The sequence below is a fragment of the Staurois parvus genome, unplaced genomic scaffold, assembly GCF_062004578.1.
Source record: "Staurois parvus isolate SC_StPar_1 unplaced genomic scaffold, SC_StPar_1.0 ptg000469l, whole genome shotgun sequence".
Taxonomy (NCBI): domain Eukaryota; kingdom Metazoa; phylum Chordata; class Amphibia; order Anura; family Ranidae; genus Staurois; species Staurois parvus.
The window spans coordinates 730,817-756,924 of record NW_028318265.1 but is presented as its reverse complement, the minus strand read 5'-3'; the positions used below and the strand labels follow the sequence as shown (position 1 = coordinate 756,924).

The following is a 26,108-nucleotide window of genomic DNA, read 5'->3' as shown; positions in this document are numbered from 1 at the left end:
GCTTCATTCCAGGCTGATGGACAACAGTTGGAGGGTTCATCATCACTGCTGATCTTGTCTTCAGAACTTCAGTATCAAAATGTACGCCACATCGAATTCATCTTCAGGGGCCTCTGCAACAGGACTTTAGTGCAACATTGTTCTAGAAGGATCTTTATTAATAACTATATATATCAGGGTATATGTGCACAATTGCACCAGGATTCTTCATAGACACAGAGAGCGGGGCTTGGCCCTGGCCTCTGCTCCCCGGCTTCCACTGCTATTAATCTGCCCTGTGAGAAGGGAAAGATCGGGAGAGACGCTGCTCTCAGGTACAGCACTGGATCAAGAGTGGTTATATGACAATCCCCTCCCTCCCTGGCAAAGAAACGCACAAAAAAGCTTAGTTTTTATATTATTATTGTACATATAGTGCCAACAGTTTGTGCATTGCTTTACAACATGAGGGCAAACAGTACAGTTACAAAACAATTTAATACAGGAGGAATCAGAGGGCAATGCTCGTTAGAGCTTCCAGTTTAAAAGTGGAGGGTCAAATGATAAAAGAGGTAATAACTGTGGGGGATGAGCCGATGGAGAAAATACATAAACAGTTGTTAAGTGGAGGCAGGATAAGCTTCTCTAAAGAGAAGCGTTTTCAGGAATCGCCTAAAAGTGGACATAGCAGGAGATAGTCAGACAGATTTGGGTAGGGAGTTCGATAGGATGGGAGAGGCTTGGGAAAAGTCGTGGAGGCGAACATAATAGGTGGTGACAAGGGAAACTAGAGAGCAGGAGGTCTTGGGAGGAATGAAGAGAGTGATTCTGTTGGTATTTTTAGACTAAGTTTTGATGTAGCTGGGAGCCGAGTTGTGCATGGCTTTGTAAGTTGTTGTTAGTATCTTGAATTTAATTCATTGAGTGAGAGGCAGCCAATGCAGGGATTGGCTAAGAGGACAGGCAGACACTGAATAGTTAGTAAGGTGGATGAGCCTGGACGCAGCAATCATGATGGACTGGATAGGAGATAGCCTATGTAAAGGTAAGCCAATGAGGAGGGAGTTACTGTAAGTAGCCGAGGTGAGAGATAACCTGGTAGTGAAATAGGAGCTTTGCAGTGTCATTGATTAGGAAGCGGCATATTTTGGAAATGTTGCGGAGGTTGAGATGGCAAGCTTTGGAACGTGATTTGATATGGGGACGAAAGAAGAGTTCAGAGTCTAGGATTACACCTAGCACCCTGGCATGCAGGGATGGATTTATAGTTGTGCTATTGATCTTGACAGAGAAGGCAGGGGAAGGGGCACGTGGGGGGAGGAAATATTAAGAGCTCGGTTGTGGATAGAATGAGCTTAATATAAATCAGTACTAAATATATCAAATGTAATTGTAAAGTAAAAAAAAAGCCTTGGATGCAGATGCTGCCTGAACAAAATGAAAGCTAGTGTCAGTCATTTTTGACTCTGCCTACACCAAAATAATGGCCCCAAAAATACACTTCTGATGTCCAAAAAAGATTTAGAGGCCCCAGGAGCAGTGACAGATGTTTCTGTAAGTGTGGACAGCGGGGGGATGTCCTTCATATCTGATACCTTCCCAAGACTAGTGGGGTTCTGTTCTAGGGTTTTTGGCTTACTCCAGACCTTTCTCCATGTAACGGTTGGGATGCAAAGTTGGCCCTATTACAGTGCTTAATACCTAGCTCATGTGCATCACAGCAGAAGCTGGCTACATACAGTATATTTTCATTTCAGCTAAAAGGACCATAGCTCAAGCCTGGAAGACCCAGCGAGCAACCTTCCAGGGGGTGAAGATACGCATGACTGCAATTATGCTTCATGAGCAAATATCCAGTATTCTAAATGATGCACATTCTAAATTTCTCAAGGTCTGGGAAACATGGCTCTCATATGAGTTACCTTCACTCCAACCGACCTGTTTGGGCTATGTCTGACTGCTCCCCTCAGGGCTTCCGAGTCCAAGTTACCTCCTTCCCTTCCTCTTTCTCTTGCCCAAGGTCCTCTATTTTTTTCCCCTACTTTTTCTTTCTAGCTCTTCTCTGTTCTTGCTCACGCAGTTACCACCCTATGGGTTGGTTGCAGGAGAAGAACCTCCCCTTCGTTGACTGAGAGTAGATTTTAGGGACATGGCTGTTTTCATTTTCAACTTATTGGTATCATCCCAATGATTCAGAATTCTTTTATTTTGGTCTCCATGACTGTAACCCTCCTTGATCAGTCCGTAATGATTACTCACTATTTAGCCCCTGCAAAGGAGTTTCATTTGCTTGCTTTTGATTTCTTATGTTCATTTTCAAAACCAATAAATATATTGAAAAAGAAAATAGATTTAGAGGGAGTTGTAAAACTTTTTTTGATATTTATAATTTAATTTGAATTGCTCTTCTGAAACAGTTTTTTTAGTGATATGACTGGTACAGCACGAATCCGGGCTGCTCAAACACAGACTCACGCTGTGGAGGGCATATCAGCTGAGCAATAAAAGCCCCTCCCAAGAATCTCTCCCTGCAGATGCCAAAGAACAGGGAAAGACTGCAAGATGGATAGCACACTAGGCATACTGGAGCAGTATGTAACATCCAGCTGGGGACTACAGATAAATTGCAGCTCAGGAGATTGGGCTCTACTCATGAATTCCAGTAGAAGCAAGGCCATGGACTCAATGCAAGGGAGAAAGTAGTACAGTAGCCAGTCAGGAAGACTTCAGGGCTTAGCAGCCTTCTGAAGCACACAGCCCCCATTCCTCCAGGGGAAGAGCAGATCTCTCTGGGCTACCGGCTATTTATCTGCCTCCCGCCCACCATCAGGGCACACCTCCCCTGGGATTGGCTGAGGCAAGGTAAGAGTCCAGCATGGGCATTTTAATTTCCCTGTCCTGAGCTCTGGAAAACTCTTAGCAAACGCTTGGGGAATTAATCAAATGCCCAGACCAAAACCAATAACAGCTCTCTAGCTACAGAGCAAGCTACACTAAATTTACCTAGCATCCTTAAATTAGGAGGGTGCTACAATAGGCTAGTTGGTCTGGGGATAATAAAGTTTTTTTATACTCCCTAAATCAATTTCTTTTGCATTTAAATGAAACCAACGCCCAAGTAAATCAGGGCTTACTCTCCTTTCTTAATCTCCTTTCTCTCTCTCACTCTTTATTCCCTCTTTTTCTTACTCTCTCTCCCTCTTCCTTCTCTCTCTCTCTTAGGGTAGATTTAGACATCAGCAACAGTAAGTGGCAAGAGATTGGCAACCCTGCTAACCAACAGAGTGGAGTGTTCTCTACCTCATGAGATGGTTTGCTTTGTACCTTATGGGTTGGAGTATTCTGTACCTCATGGGGCAGATTGTTCTGTACCTCCTGGGGCAGAGCGTCCTATTCCTCATGGGATGAGGTATCCAACACTCATTAATTAGAATATTCTTTACATTATAAAGTGGTACATTCTGTACCTTATGGGGCAGAGTATTCTGTTTCTCATAGGGGGAAAATTCTGTAATACTTGGGGTGGAGTATTCGGTTTCTAATGGCGCAGTATATTCTATTCCTCATGGGGCAGAGTATTTTGTTCTTTATGGAATGGAATATTGTTGACCTCATGTGACAAAATGTCCTCTTCCTCATGGGTTGAGTATTCTGTACCTCATGGGGTGCGTTGTTGAGACCATCATGTGGCAGAGTGCATGGTACATTATAGAGAAAAGTTCCTTATGGGGTGGAGTTCTCTGTTACTTATGAAGCAGAGTATTCATTTCCTCATGAGACAAAGTATTCTGTTCCTTGTGGAGGGAGTGTTTTGTTCCTCATGGAGCAAAGTAGGTTATTCCTCATGGAGGGGGTACTCACCCATATGGGGGTGGAGAATTCTGTTACTGATTGAGTGGAGATTCTGCTCTTCATGGGGCAGAGTATTCTGCTTCTCATGGAGTCGTGTATCCAGCTCCTGAAAGGGCGGAGTATTCTGAACCTCATAAGGCTACATATTCTGATCCTCATAGGGCTACGTATTCTTCTCCTCATAGGGTGGACTATCCTGGGAGCCCTGGATGGGAGGCTTCAAATTATTAGGGGCATCTGATATGTGAAAGAAATTATATTTGTGTGAGGAGCATAAAGCAGTGAATTTGGTGCTCTGCATGTGAAAGATGGCTAGCAATTATCTCATTGCTCTGAGTGATAGTGAAACGTGGTTGCTATGGGTAATGGCACTTTACAAATCATTCATCTTGTCTGCAGAAATGCATAATATGTAAATAAATGCAACAGATTCCATGATCAGTAATGCTCTGAGACACAGAGGGGCACCTTTTAAACCTAACATGCTGAAGGATATTATTTCAGTTATAGGACTGGAGCTCTGTGTTTTGTATTGTTGGAACAGTCATACTCATAGAGAGGAGACATCCTGTATGAAAACCACTGGCTGGTTGGAAATTTTCAGGTAAGTGCCGCAAATCGATGGTGGATTAGTGTCTTAGTGTCAGATGTATGGTTCCTCATGTGAGTTCACAATTCACCCTCCTCCTGTATGCCCTGTTCTTACATGAAACATACTGTAGATATCATCTAGAGCTCTCTGGGAATTTCTCCTCTCATAATGACTTCTTTGTGAAACTCAGCAGGTGCACGTTTGCTGTTGCTGAAATGCGCAATTTCCATTTTTTTAAAATTTCCTAAAAGATATACAAAATTTAGAAACTTGTCAACCAACTTGCAGGAAATCAGCATTCTCCCTCCAGACCAGAAATACCAGTTTATATAAATACAGACAGTAGATTGTTATCTGATGAATTCACACGCGATATTCCAACTCCAACTGCAAAGGAACTACACGGGAAAAAAAAAAGTAAGCAGAGTGTCATTTTAGACCATACGGGAGGTTTTCACGTTGTTATTTATTTATTTTTTTTATTACAAAAGGCACATTCTTTTTTCTTCTGCTGTGCTGATTAGTTCTGCATCTTCCATACAGATATGAATTTGGGTGTGGATGGAATAATGTGGGTGAATTGTTCTCTGACTGCACTAGTGTGACAATGGAGAGCTTTTCCTGAGATAATTAAAAAAATGGTGGGCCATATTATCATTCAGGATTTCTTTGCTGCCATGAACACCCCTCCCCCCTTCCTCAAGGAGGTGACAACTGGCCAGTAAAGGGTTTGGTTCCTTCAAACTACTCTAATCATTGCTATGAACCACACGAAAAAAAAAGCGACAATGAAGAATTTTTCCTAAGATAATTAAAACAATTATGCGCCAGATTGTAGGCAGGTGCCTGCAAGAGGGTTAATGTTTTTTTCTGTGCTATTCTGCAGCTACAGTGCATCCAGAAAGTATTCACAGCACTTAACTTTTGCCACATTTTGTTATGTTACAGCCTTATTCCAAAATGGATTACATTCATTTTTTCCTCAACATTCTACAAACAATACCCCATAATGGAACATGAAAGAAGTTCATTTTGAAATCGTTGCAATTTATTAAAAATAAAAAACGAAAAAAAAAAACACATGTTCATAAGTATTCACAGTCTTTGCCGTAACTCTCAAAATTGAGCTCTGGTGCATCCTGTTCCCACTGATCATCCTTGAGATGTTTCCACAACTTGATTGGAGTCCACCTGCGGAAAATTCAGTTGATTGGACATGATTAGGAAAGGCATAAACCTGTCTATATAAGGTCCCACTGTTAACAGTGCATGTCAGAGCACAAACCAAGCAATGAAGTCCAAAGAATTGTCCATAGACCTCCGGAACAGGATTGTATCAAGGCACAGATCTGGGGAAGGGTACAGAAAAATTTCTGCTGCATTGAAGGTCCCAATGAGCATAGTGGCCTCCATCATCCGCAAATGGCCACTGTGCTCATGGCTTACTGGCCAGCGAGCCAACCCAGGACGTTACATTACTGTGATAACCAGGCAATGAGCATTCTTAGAGGGAGAGGGTCAAAAATCACAAGTGTATCACATTTTTATCGACAAAAAAGGTAGGGCCATAGCAGTCTTTAAGGGCGATCAGCGACTTATAGCGGGGCTGTGATGTAGGAACCAGTGACACTAATACAATGATCTGTGCTAATAATATGCACTGTCATTCTACTAATGACACTGGCTGGGAAGGTCAAAGTGTTAAATGTTAAAATTTTCTGCAGATGGCTGGGAAGGATGGAGTTGGTGCTGGGCAGAACTGGAAAATACAGAGTTTACTAAAACTTCTGCTGGATTTGTGTAACAGAGACCCACAACAGTTTCAGGAAGTGCCTGTGAGCTGCCAATTTCAGCTGAGCAGGCAAAATGTTGGCAGTAAAGAACAAAAGACAGCTGATTGTCTAGCTCAGATTAGTTTTTCTAAGCTATACAATCAGCCAGTGTGAAAATGCAGAATATCACCATTAAAGATATTTAACATAGTAAGCAGGGACAAATTTGTTGACTGGAATTTCAGTTTAGACCCCTTTCACAGTGACGGTCCGATCGAGTCTGCCTGAAAAACTGACAGATCGGACCATAAATAGACTCCCATAGACACTTGTCCGCAGACACCTGCCAGCATCCAACTTGATCTTGTGCGCCAAAAACTGGTGGATGGGGATCCGTTCCCCATCCATCCGGGGCATCGGATGACAGTCGGGTGGAAACTGACTGATGGTCCGTTTCCATCCAACTGCCCCATAGAAAATAGCAGGCTGTGTCTGTGCTGTACAGCAGTGGAACGGACACTGACCTGTCATCCACCTGCTCAGCGAGGATCAGCAGAGAGATCCCCGTTGAGCAGGCAGACCCACTGATGGGTCCGCCCCGTCTGAAAGGGACCTTAAGGTTCTCTTCTGTCTCTAACCCAAAGAGACAGACCAGAAAAACGTGTTTGTTTTCTCTTACAGTTTTGTGTATTTTATTATTTTAATTTTTTACATGTAACAAAATCCACCAAAAATAAGGAAAAAAACACAAATACATTCTTGTGTATTGTCTTTTGATTACTGTTTTGCCTTTACCCACGTTCAAGCCACCCTATAGCAGAAATACTGCTACAGGGCGGCACAGGTGAGAAAAATCACACCATTCACGGCCTTCTGTCAATCACCGGGTCCCGGCCAGTGATTCCCTGCCAGCACCCGGCGATCTCCATGAAGTACCGAAGGGGGAGAGACCTGTGTATAAACAACACAGATCTCTCCCCTGTCAGCACCTGCACACTACTTTGTTTGGCTCTTCTATGCAGAACCATACAAAGCAGTGTGCTTACAGTGTAAAACACACACAGCACAACAACACAGAGCACACAGTTAACCCATTGATCACCCCACATGTTAACCCCTTCCTGCCCAGTGCCATTATTAACATGTCAGTGCTTTTTATTAGCACTGATCACTGTATTAGTGTCACTGGGGATGTCAGTGACATCAAGTGCCAGTCCCACAGTCCCGCTATAAGTCGCTGATATTACTAGTAAAATAAAGGAAAAAAATTCCAGTATCTATACCGCCATTTGTAAACGCTATAACTTTCACGTAAACCAATTAATTTACACGTATGGGGATTTTTATTTAGCAAAGACTTGTAGCAGAATACATTTGGGCCTAAATTTAGGACGCAATTTGATTTTTTTAATTTTTTTAGCAGACATGTTTATTAGCAAAATGTCAAAAATATTGTTTTTTTTCTCAAAATTGTCGGTCTTTTTTTGTTTATAGCGCAAACAATAAAAAACATACAAGCGATCAAATACCACCGAAAGAAAGCTCTATTTGTGGGAAAACAAGGATGTAAATTTCATTTGGGTGCAGTGTTGCATGACCATGCAATAGTCAGTTAAAGTAATGCAGCGCCGTATCACAAAAAATGGCCTGGTTAGGAAGGGGAGTTAATCCTCTGGAGGACAAAGTATTAAAGACTGCAAATAAGAACAAAATATTAAGAAGCAAAACAAAACAAGAATAATGACATGGATTTTTTTTTTACATTTTTTTATAACTTATGCTTTGGTGTCTTTTATTTTTTTTTAAATTTCTGAATGTCTTTTGTTTATTATCATAAGCTATTCATGTTAACAATATCCTTGCCACTCCTGAAGACCATTGTTGGCTTTATTGATAAAAAAAAACCACATCACGCAATGACTGTGTCTCTTCTAAAGTGAACAATCAATTGATGATCAATGAAGCACAGCTTACCTGCCCTCTGTCATTCAGACCCCTAAGAGGCATGGCCCCACTCCCCTCCTTCATCCACCTATAGGGCACAGCCTCCCTTCTCGCACTCAGCCACCTATGAGGCATGGCCTCTCTCCCCTCACTCAGCCACCAATGGACCATGGCCTCCCTCCTTCCTCTCACTCAGCCACCTATGAAGCATGGCATCCCTTCCCTCACTAAGACATTTATGGAATTAGGTACACTTCAAATATCAACAAATGTCAATTAAATAGTTACATTTATAGGTGACCCTTGTTTTCATTATATTAGACCAAGAACTGTTCCCATTTGCTGTCACCAGTAAGCGAGATCTGCCCCGCATCATAGTTCAGATATAGTTAAGATAATTCAAAGTGCAGCACAACATATGTAGAATGTACATTTGGTATTCATAGAAGTGTATCCTTAAGGAAGCAATCTGTTTTTAACATTTACCAAAAATGCACATGTGTATAGCGAGCGCTCAGGTTATATAAAATTCAGATTATAAATATTAAGTAAATACAAATGTCCAGCTGCAATTGCACCAACTTAGGATATCCAAAACCCAGTATATGCCAATAAATAAATAAAGATAGGTGCAGCGCTAAAATTCAGTCTAAAACCATATAATTAAACCACATTCATATGTGTACGGTGCTAATTGCACCAAATAAAATTATATATTATTATTATACAGTATTTATATAGCGCCAATAGTTTGCTCAGCACTGTACATTATAGTGGGAGACAGTACAGTAACAATACAATGCAATACACGAGGGGTTCGAGGGCCCTGCTCCTTGGAGCTTACAATCTAGGATGGAGGGGAGAGTGGTACAGGAGGAAATAGCTGTGGGGGATGGAGTGGTGGGAAGAGCGGAGGAGATCAGCAATTAGGTGAGGGCTGGGTAAGCTTCTCTGAAGAGATGGGTTTTCAGGGTGCGCCTAAAGGCGAGGAGGGTAGGTGACAGTCTAATGGATTGGGGTAGCGAGTTCCAGAGGATGGGGGAAGCCCTGGAGAAGTCCTGGAGACGGGCATGGGAGGAGGAGACCAGGGAACTGGAGAGTAGGAGGTCTTGTAAGGAGCAGAGAGTGTGTTTTGGGTGGTAGATGGATATCAGGTCAGTGATGTAGTTTGGGGCAGTGTTATGAACAGCTTTGTACGTCAATATTAATATTTTGAATTTTATGCGTTGGGCAATCGGAAGCCAGTGGAAGGATTGGCAGAGGGGGGGGCGGATACGGAGCAGTTGGTGAGGTGGATGAGTCTGGCCGCAGAATTCAGGATAGACTGAAGCGGGGATAGCCTGTGTTGGGGTAGGCCAGTGAGGAGGGAGTTGCAGTAGTCAAGTCGTGATATGATAAGGGAGTGAATGAGTTGCTTTGTGGTTTCTGGAGTTAGCAACGTGCGTATTTTGGAGATTTTGCGGAGGTGGAGTCTGCATGAATTTGTCAGCCATGGGATCTGGGGCTGGAAAGACAGATTGGAGTCTAGAATGACACCTAGTACTTTGGCTTGCGGGGTGGGGCTGATGGTGGCGTTGTTGGTCGTGATGGAAAGGTCGGGGGGGGGGCACGGGCTGGGGGGAAAACTAGGAGCTCGGTTTTAGCAAGGTTTAGTTTGAGGAAGTGGAGTGACATCCAGTCTGATATGTCGTTCAGAAGGCTAGTGATTAGGGTGGAGACTGAAGGGGTGAGGCGAGGGGAGGAGAGACAGATTTTAATGTCATCGGCATAGAGATGGTAGTTGAAGCCGTGAGAGTGTATCAGTTGACCAAGGGAGGAGGTGTAGATGGAGAAGAGAAGGGGCCCGAGGGCAGAACCTAGGGGGACCCCAACGGAGAGTGAGGGGGAGGTGTCAGCATTATAGGTAACACTGAAGGAGCGTTGTGATAGATAGGAAGAGAGCCAGGAGAGAGCGGAGTCTATGAGGCCAAAAGAGTATAGTTTTTTGAGGAGGAGGGGGTGGTCAACTGTGTCGAAAGCTGCAGAGAGGTCGAGGAGTAGTAGCACTAGTGGCCTTTGGCTTTGGCAGTTAGCAGGTCTTGGTGAGTTTGAGTAGGGCGGTTTCGGTGGAGTGTACGGGACGGAAGCCAGATTGTAGGGGATCAAGGAGGTTGTTGTCGGTGAGGTGGGAGCTTAGGCGATTATAGGCTAAACGCTCAAGGAGTTTGAATGAAAATGGCAGCAGGGAGATAGGTCTAAGGTTGTTTAGGTCAGTGGGATACAGGGAGGGTTTTTTAAGTATGGGAGTGATGTGCGCATGCTTCAGAGGGGAGGGGAATGTGCCAGTAGAGAGGGAGAGATTGAAGATGTGAGTGAGGGAGCGTAAGATGGAGGAGGAGGGTGATTGTAGGAGTTGTGTGGGGACAGGGTCAAGGGGGCAGGTGGTAGGGTGAGCTTTAGAAAAGACCTTAGTGACCTCGTCAGTGGTAGCAGGGTCGAAGGAGTGGAGTGTTGAGGGGGTTTGAGCGTGGGAAGTGTTGGGCGGGGTAGAGGTCTGGACGGTGGCGAGGTTGAAGGAGAGGAGTGTTGAGTGGGTTTTTGTGTGAGGGATGCTAGATGGGGTGGAAGTCTGAGCAGTGGTGATGTCCCTTGCGTCGATCTTGCTTTGGAAGTGGTTAGCAATCTCGTGGGCGGTGAGTGAGGTACTGGGTGGAGGAAGGGGCGGAGAGAGCAGAGAGTTGAAGGTGGAGAAGAGCCGGCGAGGGTTGGAGGAGAGGGTATTGATGAGGGTTACAAAGTAGGCTTGCTTGGCAGTGTCGAGGGAGGAAGTGTAGGTGAGGAAGATGGATTTATATCGGGAGAACGCTTGTTTGGATCTGGTTTTGTGCCATAGTTGCTCTAGCGCGCGACTGCGTCGTTTGCGGTTTTTTGTATGGTCATTCTGCCAGGGTTGAAGTGGTCCGGGTCTAATGTTTTGTGTGGTTAGGGGTGCTAAAGAGTCAAGAGCGACTGACAGCAAGTTGTTATAGACAGTAGTGGAAGGGGGTAGGGTCCAGTTTGTGGAGGTTTCGTTGGTGATGGTTTGACGTTTGGAGGGGTAGGTGTATGAGGACGAGGAGATGGAAAAGGTAATGAGGTTGTGGTCAGAGAGAGAGGAAAAGGGGTGTTTGTGAGGTTGTGGGGGGTGCAGAAATGGGAGAAAACAAGGTCCAGGGTGTTCCCTTCGGAGTGGGTGGAGGACTGTATGCACAAAAATAAAGTTTAATATGCACAAGAATTGGTGAAGGCTTGACTCAAAATGGTCAGCAAAGCAGATAGTAAAATCCAACTTCGTCACTAATAAATCCTTGTGATGTGACTCCGTGCTCCAATCATATAAAATGTGCACTCACCAGATGCACATGGAATTTGTGCATTACATATAAACTCTCTGCGGGGTCCCCTTTAAGGTAGATCAGTCAGCCTGCCAGGAGTATGGATCCTCTATCCGGACACCAGCCTCTAGTTCAGCTCCTCTTCCTCTTGGGGTCTCCACGAGCAGTTGGCTCAAAGCCAAGCCATATATAAAAAAGGCTTATAGTGTAGTATTTTCCAAAGGTATCAAATTTATTATGGATGCTTATTCAAAGCAGTTAAAAAGATCTCCAAATATCTTCAGACAATGAGGAAATAAAGTGCACAAAGTATAATGAAAACCAGATGTATAGCTCTCCAGGTGGCTGTGTAAACCACTTTCCAAAATGGCCGCTGGACCTCCGTTCGGCTCCGGCAGTGTGATGTCACAACGTTAGGGCTCCTCCTTAACGCGTTTCGTGCAATAGCACATTATCAAAAGGAGTGTGCCTACCGTTGGACGTCTACTACAGTCTATTTATAGGGCACGGACATCCGCACATGCGCAATTCGCGGGCGCCATTTTCCTGTAGTGCAATGGAGATATAACGGAGAAGCCGCATGCACGGACCTCTCTGCAGTCACGATCCAGGCAAATAGCCGATCGAATGTTCGACCGAGAACCAAACAGGGGGGTGTTCGGTCCATCACTAATGATGCAAGACATTTTGAGATTAATATATATACTTTACTTTATGATGTTTGTTTCATTTATGGTGTAATTATCTTTATTATATTGCACATTTAAGTTGTTCCTAGTGTTGCGCTGCACTTTGAATTTTTTTCACTTTTTTTGTGGTGTGGGAACCACTTGTTTGTGGTGTTCAGGCTGCAACATTTGTTTGCTTACTTTTTATTTAAATTTTTTATATTTGAGGGTTTGTTTGGCTAGCACAGCGTTATTCTATTTTTGCTATAATTCAGATATACCTGGACTTTATTGGTGGAGTAATTAGTAGATAACACTGATATCAATTCCAAGCTCCCCTCGATGGCTGGACTATTGTTCTGTCTAGTCCCGATAGACTAATCATCTGATCTCCTAATATCCACTTCCCAGTAATTCTGCCCTGAGGAGAGATTACATGCTAAATAATTTAGGATACCATTGGATTCGTTTTGGTGCTTGTGGTTTATGTTGCCCTTTAGTTACAATGGCTGTAAGTTTCTTGCCATCTGACAAGGCGTGGTAAAATAGTTGCTGTCTGTAGATTCAGCAATACTTCTGCAAGTTCCTGTATATAGTAGCATACATTTATCTCTACATAGACCTACACATGTTTGTGAGATCCCAGCCACATCCCTTCTGGCATGGAGGAATTTATGAGGTTTCTCGCTGTTATGATTTCCATCTTCAGTATCACGCAAATCACCTGTGTCTGATTCCTGCAGGAATATCATTGGATCCATCATTTTACACAGCTCCTCAATATGACACTTCTTCCTGGACAGCTCATCCTTCTTTATTTCTAGCTGCTGATCAGATCAGACAATGAGAGTAAGACCCTTGCTGCCTGTCTAGAGATCCCCCTCCAGGCACTCGCTTCTCCAGGTCTAGTTGCCTCCTGAGGTCTCTGAACAGGGCAGTGACTCTGTTTCATCAGCTGCTTTTCCTTGTGCTTTTCTCCTGCCCTCCTGCAGAAATTGGACTCTTTCTCCACCTCTTCTCTGACATCAGTTTCTAAAGAACATTTCTCAGTGTCTTTTTCTGCTTCATGCAGACCTCATCCAGAGTCTTTTCTTGGTATCCCTAGTATACTCAATCCAGCATGCAGGACACACAGATACAGGGCAGAGTCCTCAGTGCAGTGATATTCCAAGATTTATACAATATACTTGTTCTAGTGACTTGCTGTGGACTCTCAGGTGTTTATTACACAGAAAGCTGTCACAGTGTGCGCAGGATCTAACAATCTAATCCCGATCGCCTTCTGACCCCCAGAGACAGGGTGTGCTGACATTTCACCTCAGGATGTAGATTGCTAGGAATCCTGGGATGTGAAAAGATGGGTGCCAGCCACTTTTAAAACAGAACAAAAAGAGTGTTTATTGCTCACTCAAAGAAATTTCAGGGAGAGAGGGGTAAAGACACAGGGCACCCTAAAATAAGCAGACATAAAGGCTAGCAGACTCCACCAAAAATAGACTGCGGTACAGAAAACAGCCTTTTAGCTGTACCCAGCTTTCTATACCTTCTTAGCAACAGCTGTCTCCAGTAGCAACCATAATTTACAGTAAAGTGCAGAAAAAGACCAGATGAGTCCATCTTCACACTTTCCCAGGCTCCCCACAGTTCTCAGTCTATGATAAAGTAACTTCTACTCCCTCCCAGCATGCACCAGTGGCCAGGAAGCTCCTACTGGTTGGCTAGGAGAAGTATGCATATTCATAACCCAGTTTCACTGTAGCTCATCATACTAATGCCAGAGGTACCAGTGGCACCTACTGGCAAAAAAAGGAACTACAGCTACACTGAAGTTAGGGGAAGCCCAAATGATCAAACTACAAATTAGTCAGGTTACCTATCACCCAGCAAAGCTAAATTTACTGGTAGCCCCTGTTTAGGATGGGGTGGTACATAGGTGGGCCATCTGAAAGAATTCCAATGTTCTATTGAATCTAATGTTAGTATATTAGATTCTATACCAAGAGAGCAGGCTCACCTGGCAGCAGCCCCTTCTTGTAAAAGATACAGCAAAACACCAGAAGCCCAGGCATCACATTTGCAAAGCAACTGAAGACTTCCAGAGTGTGCACCAAATACAAGAAAGCAACACTGGCAGCCACTCTGATCAGTTTAAAACTAGTTTAAAAAAAAGGAAAGGAGCATATGGACAAGGGAATATACAAAAGGGAACCTTAGCACACAATAAAGCTGGCCATAAAAAAATGAAACCAGTTTCATCTGCTCAGGTTAAAAACAGGTTTTTGTTGCATAAATCTGCAAATACACAGCCACTGCCACACTGCTGCATTGAGGCATGTCTAAAACACGGGGTCCCTAATTCAAAACTATAGTAGCCAACTCTCAGACTTATACAGTATAACAATGCCCTAACTGATAGCAGGCTCACCTAGAGAAAGCCACCTCCTTTGTATATTGCCTTGCCCTTGTGCATTTTTCTTCATTTTGCTAGTTTCAAACAGAGCAGAGTGACTTCCATTGCTGCTTTTTGGAATTTGGTGCAGACACACTCAGGGGCGGACTGAAAACTCATGGGGCCCCCGGGCAATAGGGGATCATGGGGCCCCTGTGTCCTTGCCCAAACTAAAAAAAGCCTATGAAAAAGGTACCAGGGGCATCTCATGGGGCCCCCTACTGACCCCGGGCCCTCGGGCAGCGCCCGCGTTTTCAAATGGTCAGTCCGCCCCTGGACACACTGGAAATGTTCGGCAATCTTGTTAAGGTGATATGTGGGCTTCCGGTGTATTGCTGTACTTTGAGGAAGAGGGGGATCCCTTTAGGTGAGCCTGCTCTCTGTTTGTGGAATGGAATCTAATGTACCAACATATATACAACAAAATTTACAAATGTGAACGAAAAAAAGAAGACACATTACCCCCTCACATGGCAATATCCTCGGAGATCTGATCAGGCAGAGATAAGATGTATAGTCCTTGATGTATATTATTCAGGCCTTTCACCGTACAGCAGCTCTTAACATGTGTTTAGTATCTCAGCAGTGTGTGGGGAGTGTGGAGTTGTTACTATGGGTAAAGAGCAGGGGCGGACTGACAACTCATGGGGCCCCCGGGCAATAGGGGATCATGGGGCCCCTGTGTCCTTGCCCAAACTCAAAAAAGCCTATGAAAAAGGTACCAGGGGCATCTCATAGGGCCCCCTACTGACCCCGGGCCCTCGGGCAGTGCCCGAGTTTCCAAATGGTCAGTCTGCCCCTGGTAAAGAGATATATTATATGGTTATTCAAACCACTTATCATGAAGTATAAGGGTGTTGAATCAGAGGTGGGATAGAGGGGTGAAGCAATAAACAAATATTTTTTCCTATTCATAAATGCCATGAAAACTGCTCAGACGGATTTCCGCCTCTTCCCAAAGACGTTGCTGATCAGTTTGGCCATAGAGCCACTTGGACGCCTCTTGTCTTTCATCTTGCTCTGTAAGATGATATTTCTGACAATGGTAGTGAACATGGCATGGACCTCCTGACATTGTTCAGCTGCAGAGAGTTCAAAATAGTGACAGCGATGCTCCAAGGCCACCTTCTGCCCCTCCTCCTGTGGCACCTCCCGAATGTGGCACAGGTCCTGCTTGTTACCGATTAAGAAGAGCCCTGCCTCTGTGTCTCTGCAACGGCAAACATGACAATATCAAAGAAAATATGGTGGAGAGGCCCCAAGCACTGACAGCATAACCCAAACACGTACAAATAAAGGGTATGTGTATATTGTGCTCAGACATATATTATGAAGGCCTCATAACAGCTATATATGTTTGGGCTTGCTATGAAGAACATATATGGGCTTATTTAATGGGGACCTGTGATCTTCTCATGTATACATGAAACTTTGGTCAGCTTAAACCTAAACTCCAGTCAGATATAAAGCTTTGGTGATAATGCTGGATTATAGGTTTAATGAAAAGCATAAGAGAACAAGAATGATCATTGGAATTGGGTGGCAACATTTTTACACTGAAGAGTCACCATTGTCTGCATCACCTAGACAAAATAATTGTAGTGCAGACCTGGGACCGGTCTGGCTGTTTGGTCCCAGGTTCCATTCCCTGATAGGCATACAGCACCCAGGCACACGGTAGTTCAGTCACTTGAGTCAGGGAACAGGCTGCACATGTCTTTTTCTGGTTTTATTATGTTAAAGAACTGGGATAGGTTGAGGGTGAACCTCGGGATACTCCAGTGAACTGCAACAAATTGTAGTATAGGACACTAAAACTGATCTACTCCTTCAGGGTAAGGGAAACCCCTTTAAGGCAAAAGTAAACTTGTACTAAACAGAGTCTCCTCAACAGGAGTATCGTCCTGAATATACTGAAAAAAGCTCTCCCAAATTATGCTAAAGAAAGTTTCCAAGTCCAAGAGCCTGGTACTCACTGTGCCCTGAATACTGTATTGCCGCCTGCAATATGAGTCAGTTTCTGTACTTGATTTGCCTGTGTCCTGGATCTATAGATGATATTTTGGCAAATATTCATGAAGCCAGAGGTCCCCCAGTTAAAACAGAAGCTGGGACCCCAAAAAGGATTTTTTGCAGCTGCAGGTATTCTCCCCAGGATGCCATAGCCCTCAAGCTGGGTTATGCTCCTCCAGGAACAAGAGTTCTATTCTGAGTTCCAGCTTATTTATACCCCTCTCAGCCCCCTGCTGGTCACACACTCGACTGACCAGGGATTGGCTGAAGAGGCATTATTATTAGAGATGAGCGAATTATTCAAAAATTCGATTCGGCTGATTCGCCGAATTTGCGGTAGAAAATCGATTCGATGCGAATTTATTCGCTGCGAATTTAACTTATTAAAAGGGTTTCTAGGCTTCAGAGAGCCTTTATATTAGTGCAGAACACTGTACCTTTAATTTAAATGCCCTTGGAGTCTGCTGGGGAAGAGAAATAATACTGTCAGTCAGTATGACATGCAGATGAGTGCCGTCGATCTTAGAATCACCGCACACTTCACTCATTTGGGCAGTCACGGGGCACGACGAAGAAGATGAAGAAGAAGAATGAAAAGAAGAATGAAAAGAAGAAGAAGAAGAATGAAAAGAAGAATGAAAAGAAGAAGAAGAAGAATGAAAAGAAGAAGAAGAATGAAAAGAAGAAGAAGAAGAATGAAAAGAAGAAGAAGAAGAATGAAAAGAAGAATGAAAAGAAGAAGAAGAAGAAGAATGAAAAGAAGAAGAAGAAGAATAAAAAGAAGAATGAAAAGAAGAAGAAGAAGAATGAAAAGAAGAAGAATGAAAAGAAGAATGAAAAGAAGAAGAAGAATGAAAAGAAGAAGAATGAAAAGAAGAATGAAAAGAAGAAGAAGAAGAATGAAAAGAAGAATGAAAAGAAGAAGAAGAGGAATGAAAAGAAGAAGAAGAAGAATGAAAAGAAGAAGAATGAAAAGAAGAAGAAGAATGAAAAGAAGAAGAAGAAGAATGAAAAGAAGAAGAAGAATGAAAAGAAGAATGAAAAGAAGAAGAATGAAAAAAAGAAGAAGAATGAGAAGAAGAAGAAGAAGAATGAGAAGAAGAAGAAGAAGAAGAAGAAGGATGAGGATGAAGAAGAAGAAGAAGTAGGATGAGGATGAAGAAGAAGAAGAAGTAGGATGAGGATGAAGAAGAATTCCATTCCAGCAAAAAGTGTATCTGCAGAGAGCTCCGCTATTTCTGACAGTTCTCTGACAGTTCCTTCACATTTACAGCGGTTGAAACATTGTATCTATTTGTTTCCGAATAAAAACATCTGTATCCTAAATGGAAACAAATAGATACAATGTTTCAACCGCTGTAAATGTGAAGGAACTGTCAGAGAACTGTCAGAAATAGCGGAGCTCTCTGCAGGGACACTTTTTGCCGGCTGTAGAAGGGATGAAAATTGGCAGATCGGGAAAAATTCGATTCGCGCATCCGAAGTTTGCTAATATTCGGATTCGATGCGAATCAAATTTTTCCTAAAATTCGAAACAAATTCCACTTCGCCAGGTTCGATTCGCTCATCTCTAATTATTATGCAGGCCAGGTTCTGTGTTCTTCCACCCACTGTATGCCATAACTTAGTGGGATGCAGGGGACAGTAACCAAGCCTGCACCGGCAGCACCAAGAACAGACACCACTAAATGACTGTTCCTCTCCCTGGTTACAGGAAGGTCAAGAACTAAATTCAACTCTAGTGGCCTACCGTGGCACTACATAATTTTGGATAGGAAAACAAATCGATTGCTGCAGTAGACCTCATGGACATTCCTGATGCTCAGTATTTGTCTCAACAGTCTGAATGACATCCAGATAGACTCTGATCAGTGAATAGTCCCTTGTCCTGCTTTCCCATTACCTCTTACACATCCTGACATTGGCCTCGCGAAGGCTGGAGATTATAGTCTTGGCGAAGACAAAGGACGATCTTTGGCTGATGTCATACACAATCAGGAAACCATCCGCCCGATTCAGTTCTTCGCTCATCGGCAGCTTCTTTTAATTCACATGAAATGACAGATTGGAATGATCTATTACTCTTCATCATGGTAATGGATTTTCAAGAACAAGCAGGAAAATGATGCACTTGATCTGTCCCTGTTACTTCCAGGTTTGCTTCCTAACTCTGAGTCTGGTCAATAACAGAGTGTATAACTGACCCTGCTTGCCACATGTATTCTGTCTGTTCAATATTGGGGTGATGTCATCATCCCTGTCTGACAGAAAGTGTGAAGAGTTAGTGACAGTTGGTAGTGACCATTGGTAATTAGTACAGTAAGTGCACTGTGATTGTAATTGACACTGAAGCTAAATTTACAAGAATAGACAAACTGTACAGTAATTTAGTGTGTTAGGGAACCTGTACTCATACAGCTAACGCTGGTGTGCATATGCCAGTACATAGTTTGTGCCATCGCATCGGCGCACATGGGAGCAGGCCCATGGATAAGGGGGCACCACCAGTCCTCCTGTACAGGGCCCAGGCCAGCAGGGGGGTTCAGGCAGCTGGGTGATTCAGATGTGGGCAGGGACGGTGATGGGCACAGTAAGGGGAGGGGTGGGCAATTACTGGAACCGATCCCCTGTATGGCTTTCTCTGCAGTAGCTATAAGCTGGCTTCCTCTCCCCCCGCTCCCGCTGGCTCTCAGCTGCTGCAAACAGAGCCATACAGGAAATTGGTTCCAGTAACTGCCCCTCTGCAACACCCATCACCCTCCCTGTGCACCATATGTTTCCCTCTACTGCCCAGGCCCCTCTGCGTGCCCCCATTCCCGCAGTACTACTGGCTTCCCTCTCTTCTTCTCCACCAGCAACTGCCAGCACACAATAGGATCCTTCAGAATGGAGAGTGGAGGAATTGCCCAGTAAATATGTCATATTTACCAGCCCTTTTTTCCCTGAATGAACACAATGAGAGAACAGTACTGATCACTTTCAGTGTTCATTCATAACCAAAGCATAGTAAACTGATTTTCTTTTTTGGGAGGGCCCTGCTGTCAGGCTGGCTGTAAGGGACCCCATGGTTTCTAACAGAAGCCCTTCATGGGAGCATGCATTGGTGCAAGCCTGTGCACATCCAATCCTTAGAATGGTGCCAAGCTGCTTATTTAGAGGAGGTCCTTACTCCTGTGCTTCCTGGTTACCCTGCTGCCCGACTAACTGTTACCAGCTTGGCCTGTTTCTGGATATCGTCTGACTCTCTCCTAATCATGACCCCAACTTGCTGCTTGACCTCACTCCTTGATCTCCTGTGCTTGATCCAGCTTGTCTCCAGACTCTGCTCCTTCTACCTCTGCCCATCTGTATGACCCTGGCCTAGCTCTTGACTACATCTGCCTCTCCTGTCGTCTGACCATGTATGACCTCGACTTCAGCTGCCAGACTATGTCTTTTTGTCTGCTTCTTCGGAACCTGTTTGCCAGATCTGACTTCTAGGTCCTGTCTGGCATTCCCACACAATCAGTGCACAGACTGTACCACTGCCGATTGCAAGATGTTCTCTTATCTGCATCAACCTCTATCCCTGCAGACCATCTATGAGCCTTGCATGCCTGTTCCCACATTAAAGTGTGTTTGGACCAGAGCTGCATGGGAAGCCCTCTCACCACATTGATTTCCACCAAGGTACGTGACACACTGAAAGGAGCCCCTAGTACATAGTGTAAGAAGCACTGTGACTGATAATATTGTGCACTGCAATGGCTGTGCTCTACAGAGGTCTAACATAGTGATTGTATCTAATCAGTGGTGTATTTAGGTTTCGTGCTGCCCTAGGCAACACAAAAATTGGCTCCCCCCCACGGGCATTGACCAACAACACCCCAGCCCCCCCCACCAGAAAGAGCCTTCCACTTCCACCGGGCAACCCCCAACCCTACCCCGGCAAGAGATACGACACTAACCTTCACAGCTTTCGAAATCTCCAGGAACAAGAGTCAGGCTCTGCATACACCATCAAGCAGCCTGCAGCCTCTCTTAGATCCCACCTGGTCCCCGTGCTGCTTGTGTTCCTTCTTCCATTCCCTCTTTCAGGGGACAGCGCTGCCCCCCTGAAAAATGCTGCTGCCCCTCTGAAAAATGCCACCCTAGGCAAATGCCTTGTTTGCCTTGTGGTAAATACACCCCTGTTTCTAATGACACAGACATTGGGAAGTCTCTATATTACCTGTGAGCAGGGATCATATATCTCCAGGCTGGTCACCTTCCCATCTACATTAATCTGCTTGGTGTATGCACATTCTGAAACAAAACCAGATAGACACAATCTAGTTACACCCTGCTTCTTTGAAGAAATTACTGATTATGAAAAAACATCTGATTATGATAAGACATATGATTATGATAAGACAGCGTAAATCCAGAGCAATGCTAACACAGGTTGTGATTCACTTGTCCCTAATACTTAACCTGAATGTAACCCTAATACTTCTCATCTTAACGCTGACCCTATTCCTGATCCGAATACCTATGTTGAGTATAACTCTGTATTTTATAATATTTACCCTTAATACTTATCCTGTGCCTAACTTATATGTATTATTCTAATTCTGACCCTGTTCCCGATCCTAATACTAATCTCTGAGCCTAACACTTATTATCCAAACTCTAACCCTATTCCTGATCCTATTCATCTTAAGGACTCTGAACCTCTTTCTGATCCTAATACCTTTACTGTTTAATATTCTAACTCTGACCCTGTTCCTGATCCCTATACTTATCATCCTAACTCTGACCCTGTTCCTGATCCCTATACTTATCCTAACTCTGACCCTGTTCTTGATCCCTATACTTATCATCCTAACTCTGACCCTGTTCTTGATCCCTATACTTATCATCCTAACTCTGACCCTGTTCCTGATCCCTATACTTATCATCCTAACTCTGACCCTGTTCCTGATCCCTATACTTATCCTAACTCTGACCCTGTTCTTGATCCCTATACTTATCATCCTAACTCTGACCCTGTTCCTGATCCCTATACTTATCATCCTAACTCTGACCCTGTTCCTGATCCCTATACTTATCATCCTAACTCTGACCCTTTTCCTAATACTTATCCTAAAACTAACTTTAACCCTATTCACCCTAACCAGCCTTTCAGGTTTCATTACATTCTTTTCCTACACAGAGAGGTTTTTACCTCACCTCATTTAACACTGGGATCTTTCATCAGGACAAAAAATGAGGTGTAATCCTCCCAATGAGGAAACAAACAATATTAAATAATAATAGAGATGTGATCACTTTCCCCTCTCTAGCCAAACCTGGAAATGCAGAATAAAACAACCTTCAGGTAAATTTACTCTCAGTTTATTTCTAGTTATGTACTGTATATATTTTAATGTGCCACACTAAAATAAAACTTCCTTACTTATAGGTGAATGCGCTTCAAATATAACTCAAGTGCAACAAAATAAACAACATACTGTACTTCCAAACTGAACATGTGAATAAATATCCATTAATAACAAACAAATTAATTCAGTTAACAGCGCACACTGATCAAGAGTTACTAAATTAATCAAATACAGAGCGTATAGTGCACATAGTTCATAAATTCAAACCTGTAGAATACTCATAACATTAAATTGTAAATATATATATATATATACTGTATATAAAAGAGTCTCCACTATTTAAGTCTATGTGTGGAAACAACAATTTGTGATATTTAACAAAAATAATGAAGATCTGCTGCGCTACTATTACGTGATAAATTAGGTGAGTGGGAGCTGCTAGCACCTAACCATATACCATGTGGAAATAAAAACTAAAGAAACCAAAATGATGCAGCGCTACCCTAATAATAAAATAATACAATATGGCAAAAACAAACAAAGTGACATAAAAAGAGTCACGTGATAGCGTGATGTAATGCGTAGAACGTGAGTGTGGTGACGTACTTCCGGTGCGGACGCCATCTTGCTGCACCCAATGAGTTCCCATGCAAGTACATCTTTAGCATGAGGTCTTTTGAAAAACTTATTTAATCTTACTAAATGTGAGTGGGCATTTGGCTGTGCTGTGATTTGAGAGTCCCTATTAAAACGGATTTACACCGTGGGAGGTTTCTTTTTATCTTTATCCTATCTGTGAGTTGGTGTCTGGCTGCTTTATGCTGGAGGGGACCTGGCTGTTCCTAGTGAGGGGGATATCATCTACCTGAGCAGGTGTCCATTACCAATGAATATTCCTGGCTTCAAATAACAAATAAGCGTTTTGGCCCTTTGAGGGTCACATCAAGGAGGTGAGGGGGGCATTTTAGCCACATATGGATTATTTCCATCGGTGGTGATGCACATCCACCTGCACTTAGGAGTAATTGGAAAGTTTTTGGTATATATGCACCTATTTGGACTTGGTTGTTTTAAGTTTTTTTTTTTTAATTTTTCGGGGTTTTTTTATGTTTACGGACTATTATATGTTCACTTATTTTTTTTTATGTGTTTGCTCATAAATATACTTTTTGTATGTGTGTTTTTTGGCACTATTGCATTTAATTGATCCCATATTTAGGGATCCATTTTATGTCACTATTTACTTTTTGACTTAATTTAGCCATTATTTGTCATGATCTGCATGATATTGTTGATCCCTGTTAGGGGTTCGCTTTCTCATTTTCACCATCATTTGCATGAATTTATTGATCTCTATTTAGGGATTCACGCTTATTTTTGTTTTATTTTATTTTGTGTATGATCCTATTTTGGATAGTGGGGGTATTGGTTCCTGTTTTTTTATACCAGTTGTGATCACTTTTTCACTTGAGATCCCAGAGAGAATCAATCCACTGATTTATTGGCACATATATATTATGTCACTTTATATTGAGATCCCCAGAGAGGATCAATCCACTGTTTTTTTGTCACATATATATATTTATGTCACTTTGTTTGTTTTTGCCATATTGTATTATTTTATTATTAGGGTAGCGCTGCATCATTTTGAATTCGTGATCTTTACAGTAACCTTGTATAATGTCAATTACGGTGTAACCACCACCGTTCCCCAATGAACACTCTCACCTTCCAGGATGGCTCTTAAATTATAAAACAACTAATCACAACCTCATCCCTTCCAGCTGGGAACAGTTTAACAAGATATCAGTCACCTCCAATGCCTTCTTTTTTGAGGTGGTTTTATGTTGCCTTTATGAAAGGTGTAGTGCTAAGGCTGGTTTATGCACTATGCACTTTGTATTTAATGAATTTAGTAACTTTTGATGTTTATTTAATTGAATGTTTTTGTTTTTTTGTCTACAGTGCATATTTATTCATAGGTTCTAATTTTTAAATTTGTTATTTGTCTGGTGGCACTTGAGATATATTTGATACACATTCATGTATAAATAAGGAGGTTTTAATTTTGTATTTATTTTAGTGTGGCACAGTGTTATAATAACATTTTAGGATGATTTATATCATTGTGGTACCAGCAGCTAAAGTTTATAGAAGTGAAATTAGAGTGAAATAACAGTAAGAAAATTATTTATAGCAATGTATACCCATTCTGCATGTTCATACAGATTAGATTAGAGAAGTCACACTCATCACACTTGACAAAAATGTCTTGACTCTAGTAAGCACTTACCTGTATACATATGCCTATATACATATATGTGAGAGTTTGACTTTTATTGCAATATTAAAACAGGTTTTAGCTAGTTTTCCTATGCTGGTTAACCCTAATCTTGACATTAACCCTAATCCTTAACCTAACCCCTAATCCTGACCCTAACCAATTTTTTAATCCTAAACTTAATCCAGACATTAACCCTAACCTTGAACCTTATCCTAAACTTGACACTAATGCTGCTATTGACTGTAATCTAAACCTCAAATCCTGATTTTAAACCCAACCCGATTCTGATAGTGATGCTAATACTGATCAAAACTGTGATCCTAATCCTGACCTTTATTCTTACCCTAAACCAAATCTTGATAACAAATCCAACCCTTATTTTATCCCAACTCTAATCCTAACCCAACCTTACCCTAATCCTGCTTTAATGTTAACCCTTACCTAACCCCGATCCTAGTCCTAACTATGTCCTAATACTTTGGGTATTCTTAATAAACCTGATCCTCTACCAATAAAGAAGGGTGTCAGTTGTCTCTCTTACCAGAGTTTGAGGCATATTCACTGATGTACCTTCCAGTGAGGAAACGAACTATGAGAGCTGAATAGAAATTGAGAAAAGGGAAAATGAACCAGCAGCTGAGAAATAATGATAATCCAGCAAAGCAATATTCATGTTCTGTTTGTATAGACCTGTCATTGAGGAACATATAGGACATTATAGGGACTGTTTAAAAAGAAGTTTCTCTATCTTTGATGGTGACACTTTTCTGCCAGACGCTTTCCTGTATTTTCTTTGTGTGTCTATGTAAATAAGCATGGAGCATTTTGGAACATAATATTGTGACCATAGGACATTTAGCACTTTTTGGGGTTTGACACTTTATAGGTTTAACATTGATAAGGGGTGCAACCATGAACATTAGAATTCCAAGTATGACTATTTTTACATTGTTACAGTACATTAGTTCATATTGGAACAATGTAACTATGCATATACCATACCTGTAGGATATCCTTGTAGCAGACATCGTTATTACAGTGATCTCCACTATTTTATAGGTCTTGTGCCAAGCGTTTGGACACTACTTGAACTGGTGTACTGGCAAAAATGTACGTGTGTAAGCAGTTACCTTTGGGATACCAGTGAATGTATTTTTACTGTTGAAGTGTTTGCAATATGTGACTGTGTAGTTAGCTTGGGCTGCCCGAGATGGGAAGGGGTTAACAGTTGCTGGACTCTTTCCCAGGCTTTTCTGGGTCCTGCCCCTGTTGTGTTCTGTTAAATACATAGGGAGGATGCAGGGCCAGTAGATTGAAATGACAAACCTGTACTGAGTCTGCTGAGCTATGTAGTCCGGTTGGAGCAGCAGGTTCCCGATGGCTGGGTCACCCACATGGGATTCCACCTGGAGCCAGGAGTCTTGTTACCTGCAGGCAAGGTATGAACCTGGGCAGCCAACATTACTTAGATTAGGACTGTGTCTATGCTTCTGAGAGATTGGACATCATGTTCTGCACTGCTGCAAGTCTTCAATAAAGTTACTGTTTACTGTTTCATGCCTGGTCTGAAGTCATTAAAAGGGTTGCATTAACCATTTGTCCGTAGAAGAAGATGAAAGAAAGAGCGCACAAACCTTGCGCATTACCTCAATACATAGTGACTAATTTTATTATTAAGGAAATATACTCACAAAGTGATGGTATAACAGGCATAAGTAACCATAATCCAAACAGGGTTACAGGTAAATCGAAAAGGGGGGGGGAATGAAGGCTAACGCGTTTCGAAGGGTGCTCCCTTCTTCATCAGAGCTGGGTTGAGCAGATAGAGACTTCAGTATGGCAGAGTTCCCATGGCAAGGA

The 26,108-nt window shown here is 42.7% G+C and overlaps 1 protein-coding gene across 1 annotated transcript in view; it reads right to left on the bottom strand.

The window, feature by feature from the left end:
• Window positions 1-13,532: 13,532 nt before the first annotated feature.
• Window positions 13,533-26,108, bottom strand: part of RERGL (RERG like) — a 232,941-nt gene continuing 220,365 nt past the window's right edge. Inside the window, exons 4-7 of the mRNA XM_089689092.1 lie at window positions 24,790-24,846; window positions 20,833-20,906; window positions 18,526-18,662; window positions 13,533-15,819 (exon numbers count right to left, since the gene is read on the bottom strand). Coding sequence (XP_089545218.1) covers window positions 15,543-15,819; window positions 18,526-18,662; window positions 20,833-20,906; window positions 24,790-24,846 — 545 coding nt within the window. The 3' untranslated portion in view covers window positions 13,533-15,542. The remainder of the gene's footprint in view (window positions 15,820-18,525; window positions 18,663-20,832; window positions 20,907-24,789; window positions 24,847-26,108) is intronic.